Source organism: Zingiber officinale, chromosome 2A (assembly GCF_018446385.1).
Source record: "Zingiber officinale cultivar Zhangliang chromosome 2A, Zo_v1.1, whole genome shotgun sequence".
NCBI classification, from domain to species: domain Eukaryota; kingdom Viridiplantae; phylum Streptophyta; class Magnoliopsida; order Zingiberales; family Zingiberaceae; genus Zingiber; species Zingiber officinale.
Window position 1 is genome coordinate 13,426,028 of NC_055988.1, and position 16,830 is coordinate 13,442,857.

Consider the following 16,830-nt stretch of genomic DNA (forward strand, 5'->3'; position numbering starts at 1 on the left):
CAGTTTAATTAATTAGCTTACTCATAACTAAATTGCTAATTCAAATGGTCATAGATGTATGGTCAGACTACATTTCTGTGCAACCTTTTGACTATGTCGCCATTTGTTTTGATATCATCTTTTCGCTTGTTTATTATTGTTTTGCTTTGGTGATATTTTTCCATGGAATTTTTATGCACTAGTGGCATAACAAGACTAAATGATCGGGCAGGCCAAGATGCTGCTATTCTTCGACTTGGATTTCTTAAGCTTGATGGTATAACATCTTCTTTAGTCTATACTTTATCTGAATATAACAGAGTTTTCACTTGTTCTTTAGAGTTCCTTCAATATTTTTGAAGTGCTAACATTTATGTAATGTGGAAGCTTGTGCAAGGGAGGACACAAGGAAGATTGACCTTGGTGTTAAGGAAAAGGCTGCTCGGTTGAAGCATTTAGCCACTGTATGTTTTCTAGCTTAGCTTTTACAATTTTAGCCAAAAATCTCTTTTTTATCTGCATGGCTTGATTTATTCATGCATATCTTGAAGGACAGGGCTCAATCTGATCTAAAGAGAGTAGCAGATCAGCATTGGAGTGATGGGGCCTTAGAGGTGTAACGACCACCCTCCTTACTACTCCTCTAAGGGTGACCGCTACACAATCTACTATCTACACATAACTGGTACTACCTACTTTAACACTAGAAATGCTTTAATCTATTTGTTTAAAACATATCACATATCAACTAAAACTTTAAACTGCTCTGATGTTTTTTTTTTTTCTTTCTTTCTTACTTATTTAAACATGCAAATAAGTGTAACACAAGCAAGTGTAACATATAGGCAATGAAGCTTAAGTATCTCTACTGTTTGCTACTTCCTTTATTAACTTGCATTCATGAAATCCTACCTAACATCCCTTGTTACAGAATGTAGTTATTCATTCTACAACCAAACCGTAATTAAGAGAAAGTGAAATAAACTACTACTCATTCATTACCTAACAAGCCGAACTATATGCATTTAACATCCGAATAAATCCAGCAACTTAACATTCCAGCAGATTTATAAGGAAGTACTGAGCATAAGAATATTTCTAGCATTTCACAGCAGATTAAAATTTCCAGCAGTAACAAAAGGAAAACTAAGCATAGGAATTCGCTAGCTACTCATATATCCTACTCATTGCAATTGAAAACAAATTTCACTACAGCAGAAGTAAATCATGTGACAGTTCCATTAAAGCAAACTTATATAGCATACTAGTATCTAACAATTTCTAACATAGCAATATAGTTCTACTATGGCAAAAATCAAACGAGCACTAGCAAGTAACATCTCCAAACTCTTCTAGCAAGATCCCATACTTCCATAACAGCCACCACACACACACCATCAACGACTCCTTGTCGCCTTCTTCTACACCACTTTAGCTTTTCCTTTATTTTTATCTATATCTGCAGTAGGAGGAAAAAGTAGTATCTATAAGCTAAAAGCTTAGTAAGTGCTTTCTACTCACAAAATTCGATAAGGAATGCATAAGCATTAAAGAAAGCAGGGAGTACACGCTCAACATGAAAATAGCAATATAGAACTACATCATGCATCTCTAAAGGAAACAACCATTTAACTTGCTAGAATTTGCAACTTAGATAAAAGAACTTGTTCTGTTTATTTCCAAATTAATACTTTTATACTTTAAAATAATATTCAACTTTACTTGGGCCCGGCATTGTACCACTTTGCGCGCCTTTCTTAATGAGAATTGAGGTAGCTAATCCCAAAACCATTAAGACACTTCTAGACCTTATGTCTAGGGGCAACTTGGAGCCCATCCCTTGGACCTTGTGTCCGGTACATGCCCTTTTAAAAGTAAAATACTTTTCTTTATATCCTTCTTTAAATACTTCTTGTAATAAAATGTCTTGGCATTGATTTAAGCACTTAGTGTGCTTTGATTCTAAATTCTGAAATTTAGGATCAAATTGTGACTTTATCTCACTTTACTTGCACTTCTCTCGTTTATTCAGTATACAAGAGATTCTAACCCATATGTCACTGATATAAAAATATAAACCAGTACCCACTCAAACTAAATTCCACAGTAATTTAAAAAAGAACAACTATACCACTGGAATGTAACATGATATGTTCAAACTGAATTTCAACAGCCAATAACAAAAACTACATGGTCATAGATGGTATCCTTAGTTAGGCTCACGGCAGTGATAGTTTTCCCCACCATAAGCTTGTAAAGACTACCTTATTTCAAATCTTAACAGTCCCTTGATCATGCTGTAACTTGAAGGAAATTTAACTACTTAATCATGCTTAAAGTGTAAGGTAAATACATCTAAATAGCATGCTGTGGTAATCAAGGAAAAACCCTCAAGAATTTCCATCCGAGCACTAAAAACACATCAACAACATGCTGTGACAAACAAGGGAAACATCAAGGCTCTTTCGTGCATCAAAATAACCAAAAGAACTTATCCCAAATCTTAACCCGGATTGTTAAAAACAAGGGTTGAAATAAATTCCATATTCTAGAATGAAAAGGCTACTATTGTTCATTTTACAACCAAAATGCAAAACAAAACCCCGAGAGCTACTCCTACCGCAGGTGAGAAGCACTTACATCGGGTTCTTGGACTTACAACCGAAGAGAAGCGCCCTAGGGTTTCGGTGGAGCTTCGATTCCACCTTTTTCCTTGTATTTCCCGAGCTCTCCTTGCCGGAATAGTCACCCACGAGTGGAGACCGGCCGGAAAACACCTCACCGACGTCGTAAGGAGGAAACCCTAGCCTTGGCTGCGGTTTCGCCCGAGAGGAGAAGACGGCGTCGCGTGGCGAGAGGAGAAAAGGAGAGATTAGGTTTTAGGTTTCGGGAAGGAAATTAATCTCCTTAAATAACCTGGGTTATTTCGGTTCCATCTATTACTTAAATATATTTGTTCCCACACTTAGTTAACAAAACGAGCTCAGCTCGGTTGGTTGGGTCGAATACTGCTTGGGCCGAGAGACTGGGTTCGAACCCTAGCTCTTGAAATTTTTTATTTTAAACTTTCTCCACTCGGTAAAAATACCAAACGGACTCCAAAAATTACATAAAAATACTCTAAAAATTCCTAAAAATCTCTAGAATATTTCAAAAGCATTTTTAAATATTTTTAAAGATATTCAGAACTCAAAATAGGAAAAATTGGGTTGTTACAATTCCCCATACCTTATAAAAAGTTCGTCCTCGAACTTAGAATAGTTCTGGATATTCCTGTCTCATACTGTCCTCCCGCTCCCAAGTGATTTCCTCGTGTTCCTGGTTCTGCCAGATGACCTTCACTAGTGGTACTTCTTTGCTTCTTAGTCTCTTGACTGCTCTGTCCACTATCTGTATAGGTCTACTCTCAAAACTAAGATTCGCTTGGATCTGCACTGACTGAGGCTCAATCACTTGGCTAGGGTCATGGAGGCACTTCTTTAACATGGAGACATGAAACACATTGTGTATTGCTGACATGTCTTGTGGTAATTCCAGCTTGTAAGCTACCTTCCCAATCCTGTCCGTAATCAGGTAAGGTCATACATAGCGAGGACTTAATTTGCCCTTCTTGCCAAATCTCATCACTCCCTTCATAGGAGCAACTTTGAGAAAAAATGAATCTCCTACTTGAAATTCCAGTGGCCTACGGCGTGTGTCAGCATACCTTTTCTGTCTACTCTGTGCAGTCTCAATCATCTGTCTGATTTTCTGAATAGCCTGAGTGGTTTCTTCTATCAGCTCTGTCTGAATGCCCAGCTCTACTTCCATTTCCTTTCTTTCACCTGTTTCTTGCCAGCATATAGGTGATCTGCACTTTCTACCATACAACGCCTCATATGGTGCCATCCTGATGGTGGCTTGGTAGCTATTGTTGTAGGCAAACTCAGCTAAGCACAGATACTTGCACCAACTACCCTTAAAATCTAGTACACAAGCCCTGAGCATATCTTCTAAGATCTGATTTACTCGCTCTGTCTGTCCATCAGTTTGAGGATGGAAGGCTGTGCTGAACTTGAGTTTGGTGCCTAGTGCATTCTGAACGCACTCCCAAAAGTGTGAAGTGAAGCACCCATCTCTATCAGAAATGATAGATTTGGGAACTCCGTGAAGTCTGATCACCTCTTTAACATACAGCTGTGCTAACTGCTCTATAGAGTGAGACACCTTGATGGCTAGAAAATGGGCAGACTTGGTCAATCTATCCACTATTACCCATATTGCATCATATCCATTCGTAGTTCTTGGGAGACCTGTTATAAAGTCCATGGATATGTCTTCCCACTTCCACTCTGGTATTGAGAGAGGTTGTAGCATCCCTCCTGGTCTCTGGTGTTCTGCTTTGACTCTCTGGCATGTCAGGCAGGTACTGACATATTTAGCTACATCTCTTTTGAGTCCAGACCACCAGAATCTCTGTTTCATGTCTTGATACACCTTAGTAGAACCAGGATGCATAGAGTACGGTGTACTGTGAGCTTCTTCTAAAATTTTCTTTCTCAGCTCTTCATCATTGGGAACACAAAGGCGATTCCCCTGATAAAGAATTCCACTGTCTGATACTCGAAATTCTGAATTTCCTTCCTCTTGTATCCCTTGCTTGATCTTTTGGATATCTGGATCTTCACTTTGCTTTTTCTGTATATCCTCAAGCAGGGTTGACTCTAGGGTCAATGCAGAAAGTTGCCCATAAGTAATTTCAAGTCCGAAATCTGACAACTCCTTCTGTAGTGGCAGGGCTAATGATGATAAGGACATCAAGGATGCACTGGACTTTCTGCTTAGTGCATCTGCCACTTTATTAGCTTTACCTGGGTGGTAGAGGATTTCACAGTCATAATCTTTGACCAACTCTAGCCACCTGCGCTGTCTCATGTTTAAGTCCTTCTGAGTGAAGAAGTACTTAAGACTCTGATGATCTGTGAAGATTCTACACTGGACTCCATACAAGTAGTGTCGCCAGAGTTTCAGTGCAAAGACTACAGCTGCCAGCTCTAGATCATGAGTGGGATAGTTCTTCTCATAGTCTTTGAGTTGTCTGGAAGCATAAGCTATAACTTTTCCTTCCTGCATGAGTACAGCTCCTAAGCCCATCTTGGAAGCATCACTGTAGATGTCAAAACTCTTGTCGCTCTCTGGAACAGTCAGTATAGGAGCACTGGTCAGTCTCTTCTTGAGTTCTTGAAAACTCTGCTCACATTTCTCTGACCATTCAAACTTCTTGTCCTTCCTGGTGAGGGCTGTTAGTGGAGAGGCTATCCTGGAAAAGTCCTCCACAAATTTCCTGTAGTACCCAGCTAAACCAAGGAAGCTTCTGATCTCCCTGGCATTCTTGGGTCTTTTCCAGTTGCTGACCGCTTCTATTTTGGCCGAATCCACTTGAATGCCTTCTTTTGAAACAATATGACCTAGAAATGCCACCTGCTCCAACCAGAACTCGCACTTTGAGAATTTAGCATAGAGCTGCCTTTGCTGAAGGGTCTGTAGGACTATTCTCAAATGCGTGTCATGCTCTTCTGGGGTTCTGGAATAGATTAGAATGTCGTCGATGAACACAATGACAAATTTGTCAAGGTATTCACTGAACACTCTATTCATCAAGTCCATGAAGACTGCAGGTGCATTAGTCACACCAAAAGGCATAACCACGAATTCATAGTGTCCATATCTGGTCCTGAAAGCAGTTCTGGGTATATCACTCTCCTTTACTTTTAACTGATGGTACCCAGAGCGCAGATCTATCTTAGAGAACACTGTTGCCCCTTTCAATTGATCAAATAAATCATCGATCCTGGGCAGTGGATACCTGTTCTTGATGGTCACTTGATTCAGAGCTCTATAATCTATGCACATTCGCATAGATCCATCCTTCTTCTTGACAAACAACACAGGAGCTCCCCATGGTGAATGACTAGGGCGGATGAAGCCTTTGTCAAGCAGCTCCTGAAGTTGTTCTTGTAACTCTTTCAACTCCGCTGGGGACATGCGGTATGGAGCTTTTGAAATTGGACCGGTACCAGGAACCAGTTCAATCTCAAACTCTACTTCTCTATTGTGAGGTAGTCCAGGTAGCTCTTCTGGGAATACCTCTGAATACTCACAGACTACCCGAACTTCCTCCTGCTTAGGTCTTTCTTCTTCCTCGGTACTCACAATGAATGCAAGAAAACCAACACACCCTTTAGCTAACATCTGGTGAGCTGTGAGGGAAGAGAGGAACTTCTGGGTCTTCCTCTTTGGTACTCCTGTAAATTCAAAGGAAGGTTCACCTTCTGGGCTAAAGATCACCTTCCTTCTGCGGCAGTCCACTGAAGCACTGTACTGGCTGAGGAAATCCATACCAAAAATGATATCGAAATCCTGCATAGCGAGGACTACCAGGTTAACATATAGCTCTCGGTCTGAAATCCTGACTGGTACAGACCGAAGCCACTGGCTGGATTCCATGACATCTCCAGAAGGCAGAGTTGTCAGGAACTTGAAATTCATGTTTTCTGTAGGTACCTGTAGTTCTTTGGCAAAAGGTATGGATACAAAAGAATGGGTTGCCCCGGTATCAAATAGTGCAGTAGCTATATGCTGAAAAATAACTACTTGACCTGTTACGACCGTGGATGCACTAGCAGCTTCCTTTTTGGTAAGGGAGAATACTCTGGCATTGTCAAAGGCTGGAACTGGTGGAGCTTCCAACCTTCCTTGACTGATCTGAGGTCCTTCCAGAGTTGCAGGCATATAATGTAGTTGAGGCTTGGCTCCATATTGTATTGGCTGTGGCTGGGGTGCTTTGAACTTGTTAGGACACTGTTTGTCCATGTGTCCTTCTTGACCACAAGAATGACATCCAGTCTTACCCAAGAGACAGGCTCCTGGATGTGTTCTCCCACATTTGGGGCAGGGAAAGAGCTTAGTCTGTTTGGTTTCTGGTCCTCCCTTCTGGTTACTTCCTGAATCCCACTGCTTCCTTTTAGTACCCTTGCCTTTCCAGTTCTGATTATTTAACTGGGGTTTCTGATTTCCCCCAGTCTTGGTCTCCATCTTGATTGGCTTGTGCTGCTCTCTTTGTGCCTTCATGCTGTTCAGATAGTGCTCAGCTACTAAGGCTCTACTGACCAACTCTTCTCCAGTCAGGGGCTGATGAGTTCCACTGCTCACATTAAGTGATATCACAGGCTTCAGCATCCTAAGCATTAGTCTGACTCGCTCCTTCTCTGTACTTACTAGTTCTGGGCAGAGACGAGCTAGCCTGTTGAATCTCTTAACTGCTTCCTCCACTGTCAGATCCCCCTGTCTGAACTCCATAAACTCCTCGTAGTGCTTGTTGGTGATCTTTTGGCGAAAGAACTCGTCGTAGAATTCTATCTCAAAATCAATCCATTTCATCTGATTGATTGCCCTCTTGCTCTTTACTCTCTCCCACCACATGCGTGCGTCTCCAGTCAGGCAGAAGGAGGCACACTTGACTTTCTCGACTTCTGGCCAGTCAAGAAGCTCCATGGTGCTCTCGAGTGTTTTGAACCAAGACTGGGCATCCCAGGGCTCAGTTGTGCCTGAGAAACTCTCTGGTTTCAGTTTCAGCCACTGAATGAGGTAGGATTCTTGTCTCTGGGGTGCTGTGACGACTCCTTGGCCAGCTGGTGGAACCTCAGTTACCACTGGAGTCTCCACAGTTACTGTTTGAGGAGTAGGAGGGACTGGTTGTTGATTTGCCATCAGATTGACAATTACTTGCTGCTGCTCAGCTACTTGTTTCTGAAGTTGGGCAACAACTTCAGAAAGATTGGGCTCCGTTGAGCCTGGCACCTCTTTCTCCTGTACTTGGTCCTCAATATGAGCGGTACGGGGACGTCCTCTTCTCGACATCTAGTTAAACAAATAAGAAAATTTGATGATTTCTCTACCCTTTCTAAACATGCCCATTTATATATTAAGAAAGGAAATAGCTAAAAAATAAAACTCTTATCTTACTCATTCACTTATAACTATCAATCCATACTGCAAATAATAATGTAAATAAAGGAAAGCAATAAAGAAAGAACTTAAATACTTTCTTACTTGAAGACGGCAAGGATGATGCTGATGTGTGTGTGTTGCTGGAAAATGGACCTGCAATGATACCAACTGTAACGACCACCCTCCTTACTACTCCTCTAAGGGTGACCGCTACACAATCTACTATCTACACATAACTGGTACTACCTACTTTAACACTAGAAATGCTTTAATCTATTTGTTTAAAACATATCACATATCAACTAAAACTTTAAACTGCTCTGATGTTTTTTTTTTCTTTCTTACTTATTTAAATATGCAAATAAGTGTAACACAAGCAAGTGTAACATATAGGCAATGAAGCTTAAGTATTTCTACTGTTTGCTACTTCCTTTATTAACTTGCATTCATGAAATCCTACCTAACATCCCTTGTTACAGAATGTAGTTATTCATTCTACAACCAAACCGTAATTAAGAGAAAGTGAAATAAACTACTACTCATTCATTACCTAACAAGCCGAACTATATGCATTTAACATCCGAATAAATCCAGCAACTTAACATTCCAGCAGATTTATAAGGAAGTACTGAGCATAAGAATATTTCTAGCATTTCACAGCAGATTAAAATTTCCAGCAGTAACAAAAGGAAAACTAAGCATAGGAATTCGCTAGCTACTCATATATCCTACTCATTGCAATTGAAAACAAATTTCACTACAGCAGAAGTAAATCATGTGACAGTTCCATTAAAGCAAACTTATATAGCATACTAGTATCTAACAATTTCTAACATAGCAATATAGTTCTACTATGGCAAAAATCAAACGAGCACTAGCAAGTAACATCTCCAAACTCTTCTAGCAAGATCCCATACTTCCATAACAGCCACCACACACACACCATCAACGACTCCTTGTCGCCTTCTTCTACACCACTTTAGCTTTTCCTTTATTTTTATCTATATCTGCAGTAGGAGGAAAAAGTAGTATCTATAAGCTAAAAGCTTAGTAAGTGCTTTCTACTCACAAAATCCGATAAGGAATGCATAAGCATTAAAGAAAGCAGAGAGTACATGCTCAACATGAAAATAGCAATATAGAACTACATCATGCATCTCTAAAGGAAACAACCATTTAACTTGCTAGAATTTGCAACTTAGATAAAAGAACTTGTTCTGTTTGTTTCCAAATTAATACTTTTATACTTTAAAATAATATTCAACTTTACTTGGGCCCAGCATTGTACCACTTTGCGCGCCTTTCTTAATGAGAATTGAGGTAGCTAATCCCAAAACCATTAAGACACTTCTAGACCTTATGTCTAGGGGCAACTTGGAGCCCATCCCTTGGACCTTGTGTCCGGTACATGCCCTTTTAAAAGTAAAATACTTTTCTTTATATCCTTCTTTAAATACTTCTTGTAATAAAATGTCTTGGCATTGATTTAAGCACTTAGTGTGCTTTGATTCTAAATTCTGAAATTTAGGATCAGATTGTGACTTTATCTCACTTTACTTGCACTTCTCTCGTTTATTCAGTATACAAGAGATTCTAACCCATATGTCACTGATATAAAAATATAAACCAGTACCCACTCAAACTAAATTCCACAGTAATTTAAAAAAGAACAACTATACCACTGGAATGTAACATGATATGTTCAAACTGAATTTCAACAGCCAATAACAAAAACTACATGGTCATAGATGGTATCCTTAGTTAGGCTCACGGCAGTGATAGTTTTCCCCACCATAAGCTTGTAAAAACTACCTTATTTCAAATCTTAACAGTCCCTTGATCATGCTGTAACTTGAAGGAAATTTAACTACTTAATCATGCTTAAAGTGTAAGGTAAATACATCTAAATAGCATGCTGTGGTAATCAAGGAAAAACCCTCAAGAATTTCCATCCGAGCACTAAAAACACATCAACAACATGCTGTGATAAACAAGGGAAACATCAAGGCTCTGCCGTGCATCAAAATAACCAAAAGAACTTATCCCAAATCTTAACCCGGATTGTTAAAAACAAGGGTTGAAATAAATTCCATATTCTAGAATGAAAAGGCTACTATTGTTCATTTTACAACCAAAATGCAAAACAAAACCCCGAGAGCTACTCCTACCGCAGGTGAGAAGCACTTACATCGGGTTCTTGGACTTACAACCGAAGAGAAGCACCCTAGGGTTTCGGTGGAGCTTCGATTCCACCTTTTTCCTTGTATTTCCCGAGCTCTCCTTGCCGGAATAGTCACCCACGAGTGGAGACCGGCCGGAAAACACCTCACCGACGTCGTAAGGAGGAAACCCTAGCCTTGGCTGCGGTTTCGCCCGAGAGGAGAAGACGGCGTCGCGTGGCGAGAGGAGAAAAGGAGAGATTAGGTTTTAGGTTTCGGGAAGGAAATTAATCTCCTTAAATAACCTGGGTAATTTCGGTTCCATCTATTACTTAAATATATTTGTTCCCACACTTAGTTAACAAAACGAGCTCAGCTCGGTTGGTTGGGTCGAATACTGCTTGGGCCGAGAGACTGGGTTCGAACCCTAGCTCTTGAAATTTTTTATTTTAAACTTTCTCCACTCGGTAAAAATACCAAACGGACTCCAAAAATTACATAAAAATACTCTAAAAATTCCTAAAAATCTCTAGAATATTTCAAAAGCATTTTTAAATATTTTTAAAGATATTCAGAACTCAAAATAGGAAAAATTGGGTCGTTACAAGAGGTTTCTCTTTTTCTGTAGTATTTAACAGCAATTATTCAGTTTCTTTAGTCGTGATTTTCTACTTTTTTCTTTCATTATTTATTTGGAAAAACCATCATCAAATTTTATTTTGAGTTGTAAAGAAGATCCTCTATATTCAATATTCTGGAATGAAGATTATTGTATTATTTCTCAATCTAAAAGGAAATTCCATTCAGAATGAAACTACAGTGGCTTTATAAGAATGAAGCAATCATCTGGCAAGTGTTTTGAACCAAACTTGATTGGGTAGATGTATTTCACAGCCATTTGAAATCTTTTTTAAATGTGAGGAATGGAAGGGTATTAAATCAGAGTGGAAGAGGGAGGGAAAACACAACATGTAGGCAAAAAAAAAAAAAAAAAACTGATGACCAGCCTTTATAATTTTAAATTTTTTTTGGAGGAATGGTTACTGAATAAAACTTTAACAAGCTACCAAAGTGTTTGTTGAAATGTGCTACATACTCCATTGTAGATTGCGTCCAAGGAATATATGAAATAGTTTAGTTTTGGTTGCTGAGCTAATATTCTGCTTGTTTTCTCATAATATTGCAAGTTAATTATTGTCCATAATATTATGTGTATATTGGATATCAAGTGTGGATTATAGTTTCTTTTATGAGTTAATGGAAGAAATTATGTGACTGTGTGACTATGGAGTTTGTGGAAGTTGTTATTGATGACCATAACAACCCTGTTAAAGTGTCTTTTGATATATTTATTTTACATCTAATTATAACTGTATAATTTTCTTCAAAACATTTTGAGTTTGACCAGGCCGACTTACGACGAGCTGACTTCATATTTAGACGACGTGCCATGGAAGATGCATACATGGCATTGAAGGTAGAAGATGTACTGCTTTTTTTTCCAACATCGTTGTGGTGTAAGTTTAATCATGTATATTACTTGCATAAGTGTCATATGATTAACTAGTTTAAAAAATGCGAAGTCTAGTTTATATCCCATAAATTTTTTGAAATGATTATAATGTTCATTGTCCTTTGTTCTGTTGTTTTACTATAATTCAGTACACAAGATGCAAGTAATGTGAATAATCTGTCTCTCTTGTGCAGTTTATAAGAAACATTCATGACATGATGGCAAACAAATTTTACCAATTGTAAGTCTTTCACCTCAATATCAAACTTTCTTACATGTAGTGACTCCTGTTAAAATTGTTTCTTGCACACTTTTGTGTTTATATGGCATTCATGATCAATCATTCATTTTGTTGAAACAATTCCTTGTAGTCCTTCAAATGAAAGGTCTTTCTCTCTCAAAGATAAAATGGGATTCATTACACTCAAAAAGAATGGGAAAGCTCTTGATCTATTTGCAGATGAGGTCACAACAGACCGTATGCAAGCCATTCAGGTGCTTTAATGTGCATACTTTTTTGTTCTATTTTTGTTTATGAATGCTTCATTTCACATGTTATTGTTTGTTTTAGGAAGCTTATTGGACTATGGCATCTGCCTTACTGCCATCTAGTCCATGATTCTAGCACAAGTCTTATGGCTCTGAGAACTATCATCTAACAGTTTTCACTAGGATGTAACTATCTTACAACGATGAGTCTCGAAGCTTCAATGCAGCTATTTGGTGATGCTAAGGCCAAATATCTAAATCCTTATCTATTTCATCCCGGTTTCTCATAAGTGTTCTTGGTGACATCATACTACTAGTTTTAGTGATGTATAGACACTTCTCCTCAAATGACTAATCCAATTCGAGACTTCTGCTCCATTTGAACTTGTTTAAACCAAGGAACCATGCTGTTTTCCCTTGATGCTATGCTGAACTGCCTTGCTCTTGGATTTACTTTTCGGTTATTCCACAGGAATTGAGTGTTGTCTTGGAATTGCTTTATATTTTATGTAGATTTTATGTAGAATTTTCTCTTCCGTTTTGTAGACATTGAGTGTTGTCCTGGAATTCTGGAAATCCTTTTCTCATGTCCAGGTATTAGAGCTATGCGAAATGTTTATTCTATAGTTATAGTTCAAGCAGTACTTACTACAATTATCTTTTTTCTTATATTTTATATTTTTCTTTGATAAGTTTTTTTTAATTTTTCTCTTGCAGGATGTAACTCGGGCAATTCGTGAGGCTTGAGATTTTGGATGCAAGGAGTGAGCTTTGTTAGGTTATAAATTGCCTTGCTAATGTGTAAAAGTCATATGAAGAACAGTAATGGAAAACATGTGATTTATGGTTTGATACTACTAAATTTGATGAATACAACTCATTTTGTATGTTTTGTATTGGTGATTTGCTTATATTAAAAATATAATTGTTGTTTGGTATTATCACGTTACAACATGAACATTAAAGACAACGGTTAGAAACGTTGTAAAAAATACGTAAACCACAACGGTTTTTTTTTTTGTGAAAAGTGATAAAAGACAACGGTTTTATCAGTTGTAAAAGCATATTAAAATTATATTACAACAGTTTATACTATTGTAAAATACAAAACGGGTAAATATTATCTACCACAACAGTTTATATCTATTGTAATAAGGGTCTACCACAACGGTTTATATTTGTTGTTGAAATTATCTACCACAACGGTTTTAAAACGTTGTCGTATCCTTCATAAACAAATTTTGAGCATATAAACAACAACGGATAAAAACCGTTGTCAAATGTCTACAAAGACAACGGATTCAAAACCGTTGTCGTAGGACAATACATTCTACAACACCCTCAGTTACAACGGATTTTTGACCCTACGACAACGGATAATATCCGTTGTCGTTTGCAGTTTTTGTTGTAGTGGATCGGTCTGGGGACCGATCAGCCTAGGGCCTGATCGGTCCACAGACCGATCAGGGATCGCAACCAACTCTCTGTGAGAGTTGGGATCGGTCTGGGGACCGATCAGCCTAGGGCCTGATCGGTCCCCCGACCAATCAAATCCATCCTGGACCGATCAGGGTGGAGCCTGATCGGTCTAGGTCTAGCCGTTGAGACACAACGGCTAAATTTCTTCTTTCTTGTTCTTCGCAGGTTCATATAAATCAAAGCCTCTACAGTAGAGTATTGTTCTTGCTCTTGCTCCTTCTTGTTCCTTGCGATCAGAGCTTTGCTGAGCTCTCCATTACTGAAGCTTCGTGTGAGCTTCCCTCGGCTGGACTCCAACTGATCAGTTGCTGCTGTTGTTGGCGTGAAGTGGTTGCTTCATCACCAGTTGACGAGAAGGCAAGCAAACTAGTGTTTTTACATTCATATTGTTCTTGGCTTCTTGCTGTATTTCTTGTACACTGATCTTGCTGTTGCAAGAGAGATTGTGGCGAGATTTCTCCACCCAGAAGGAGTTTTTATTAGCCGGTTCTCCGGGGTCTCATCCACCGACGGATTGATAGGATTCGTCCACCTTACGGACACGCCGAGGAGTAGGAGTATCATCTCCGAACCTCGTTATATCGTCGCGTTTGAGGTTTGATCTTCTCCATTTTTGTTTCTATCTTTTATTTCCGCTACGCTAACTCAAATTGTAGGAAGAAACGTGAATTTGGGGTCGGCTATTCACACCCCCCCTCTCTAGCCGCGTCCGAAGGTCCTAACACTTGGGTCCCAAGCTTAGGTGTCCAGCCACTAGAATATTAAAAAGGATTTTTATTAAAATTATTTCTTATATGGATATCATGGTTTTAAAAGAGAGTTTAAAATTTAAATCTTTCCTTTTATAGCTTTCTACAAAAGATTAAGAAAAGATTTGAAATCTTTCCTTATTTGTAGATTGAAAGGTGATTTTAATTTTGAGAAAACTTTCCTTTTTAACCATGATCATAATTTAAAAGAGAGTTTTAAAAATTAATATTTTCTTTTATTAGTTTCTACAAAAGATTAAGAAAAGATTTGATATCTTTCCTTATTTGTACATTGAAAAGAGATTTTAATTTTTAGAGATAACTTTCCTTTTTGGAAATTATCCACATGTTTAAAAGAAAGATTTTAATTTATAAAATTTCCTTTTTATAACCCACCATGAAGGGAAAATTTATTGGGAAAATTTTTTATAAATTTCCGGAAACAAATTAGGAAGTTTGAGTTAAAACTCTCCTTGTTTTGGGGAAATAAGTGGCTGGCCATGTAATAATGAAAAGGAAATTGTTTTAAATTAAATAAAATTTTCCTTTTCATGGAAAAAGAATTAAGGAAGTTTTTATTTAAATTTCCTTATTTGCCAAGACCAAGGATTATAAAAGATGGGGTAGAGGTGCCTTCAAAGGTGAATGGCTCTATTCTATTCTTCCTCTCTTTTCCTCCTTGGTGGCCGACCCTAGCTTCTCCCTCTTCTCTTCTTCTTGTGGCCGGCGGCAACCTCTCTTGGAGCTCTTGATGGTGGCCGGTTCTAGCTAGGAGAAGAAGGAGAGAAAGGAGGTTTTGTTTCTTGCATCCCTTGGAGCTTGGTGGTGGTGGTTGGACCTCTACTTCTCTTGGAGAATTGTGGTGGCCGAAACTTAGAAGGAAGAAGAAGATGCTTGGTGGTTCTCATCTCGGAAGATCGTTACCTACACAACGTCCGAGGTTAGAAGAGGAATACGGTAGAAGATCAAGAGGTTATTTGCTTACAAAGAAAGGTATAACTAGTAATTATTTTCCGCATCATACTAGTTTTCTTTGTATAGTTATTTTTGGAAATACCAAACACAAGAGGCATATGATTCTAGAGTTTTCGGATTTGTTTCGAAGTTGTGTTTCTTTTATTTTATTTTTCGAATTTGTGATTCGATTGTTCTTTTTGGTTAACCTAGAGTTATTTAAGGAAATTAAATATTAGTTTTCCTTAAAAGGCTTTGTCTAGGCGGTAGTGGTTGTTCCCATATCCAAGAAAGTCATGTGTCTCGCCATGCAGTCCTGGAAGCCAATTTTGGAAATTAATATTTAATGGAATTAATAACATAGGTGGATTTGAATCAATAGTGTTAAGTTCCGCTTGCGATTCAAATCTAAACTATTAAGAACAGATAAGTTAAATTTGGAATCAATGATGTTAAGTTTCGTCTGCGATTCCTAATTTAACTTCTAAAGAACACAATAGGTTATTTAAGGAAAGGTTCGACACTTGTACAAAAAAATTTTGTACAGTGGAACCGGTACGTGTTCCTAGGACTAACCAACAGAATTTGAGTTGGCAGATGGACCGAGGCCTGGGAGGGTCGTAGTTTCCTTGAAACATATTCGCCCCACCTCTGGCTATGCTTCGAGGTTTCCTCGGGTTGTCTATTTCCCAATATACAATGGTGAACCATGATCCCACACCGTCTAGCAAGAGATGCACGACAGAAGAGAAGGGGAACGTAGGTGAATTTTTAATTTAATGCATTCATTACACCCTTAAATAAGCAACAAATAGTTTATGTGGTAAAATATTGGTTGTTCCACTTGGATAAATTTTGTCCCAACCGATCCGGCATTCGGCGCACACAAGTCTCTCTCGCACACGAGTCAACATGGTTCAGTGCAATCTGGGCTCTGGATTTGTACCCCTCTTGTGCACCCACGCATGAGAGAAAGCCTCTCCCCATCCATTGTTCACATCATCAATGCATATGAATCAATATAAACCAACTAATATGCCTTGAAACTCCCAATGTGAAACTAAAATCCCATTCATAATGGAGCTTCATGCCTCTTCCACCTCTTCTCCATTCACATATATCCAACAAACTAAAGTTCAATTATTATTGCCAATTGCAGTAATAATTACTTAGTTATAACATGGGTGATTGTTAATCTAAAACAGTAAAAGCGCAATATCAAACCTCCTTCTTCAATAATGTCGAAGGCAAAGAAACCCCTTATAATAGTTGGAAGCTCAAAAATGAAGTACAGAAAATGAATATTGAGTGTGTTATTGAACTTCTAGCTTTGGGGCACTATTTATAGTCCACTGGTCGAAGTAATCATTTACCAACGTGGCATTAGAGACACCTCAAATGATATCTAAGATGCCTCCAATAAGCTGAGGTTTATCCGCATCACAATGGATCCTTAACAGCTATTATTCAATGGAGGTGTCTCTAGCTGACTTGAGGCGCCTCGACTACTATTCATCTG

The 16,830-nt window shown here is 38.5% G+C and overlaps 1 protein-coding gene across 1 annotated transcript; it reads left to right on the plus strand.

Moving 5' to 3' along the window:
• Positions 1-557: 557 nt before the first annotated feature.
• Positions 558-12,423, plus strand: LOC122044414 (senescence-associated protein OSA15, chloroplastic-like). The gene is made up of 5 exons (XM_042604897.1): positions 558-593; positions 11,536-11,604; positions 11,835-11,881; positions 12,012-12,135; positions 12,212-12,423. The coding sequence occupies exons 2-5, from the start codon at positions 11,578-11,580 to the stop codon at positions 12,257-12,259; spliced, it is 246 nt and encodes an 81-aa protein (XP_042460831.1). The 5' UTR covers positions 558-593; positions 11,536-11,577; the 3' UTR covers positions 12,260-12,423.
• The last annotated feature ends 4,407 nt before the right edge of the window (positions 12,424-16,830 follow it).

Coding starts and splice junctions, on each gene's coding strand:
- LOC122044414 (XM_042604897.1), top strand. CDS start 11,578: ATGGAAGATGCATACATGGCATTGAAG. Junction 11,605..11,834: donor ATGCATACATGGCATTGAAG/GTAGAAGATGTA, acceptor TCTCTTGTGCAG/TTTATAAGAAACATTCATGA. Junction 11,882..12,011: donor GCAAACAAATTTTACCAATT/GTAAGTCTTTCA, acceptor AATTCCTTGTAG/TCCTTCAAATGAAAGGTCTT.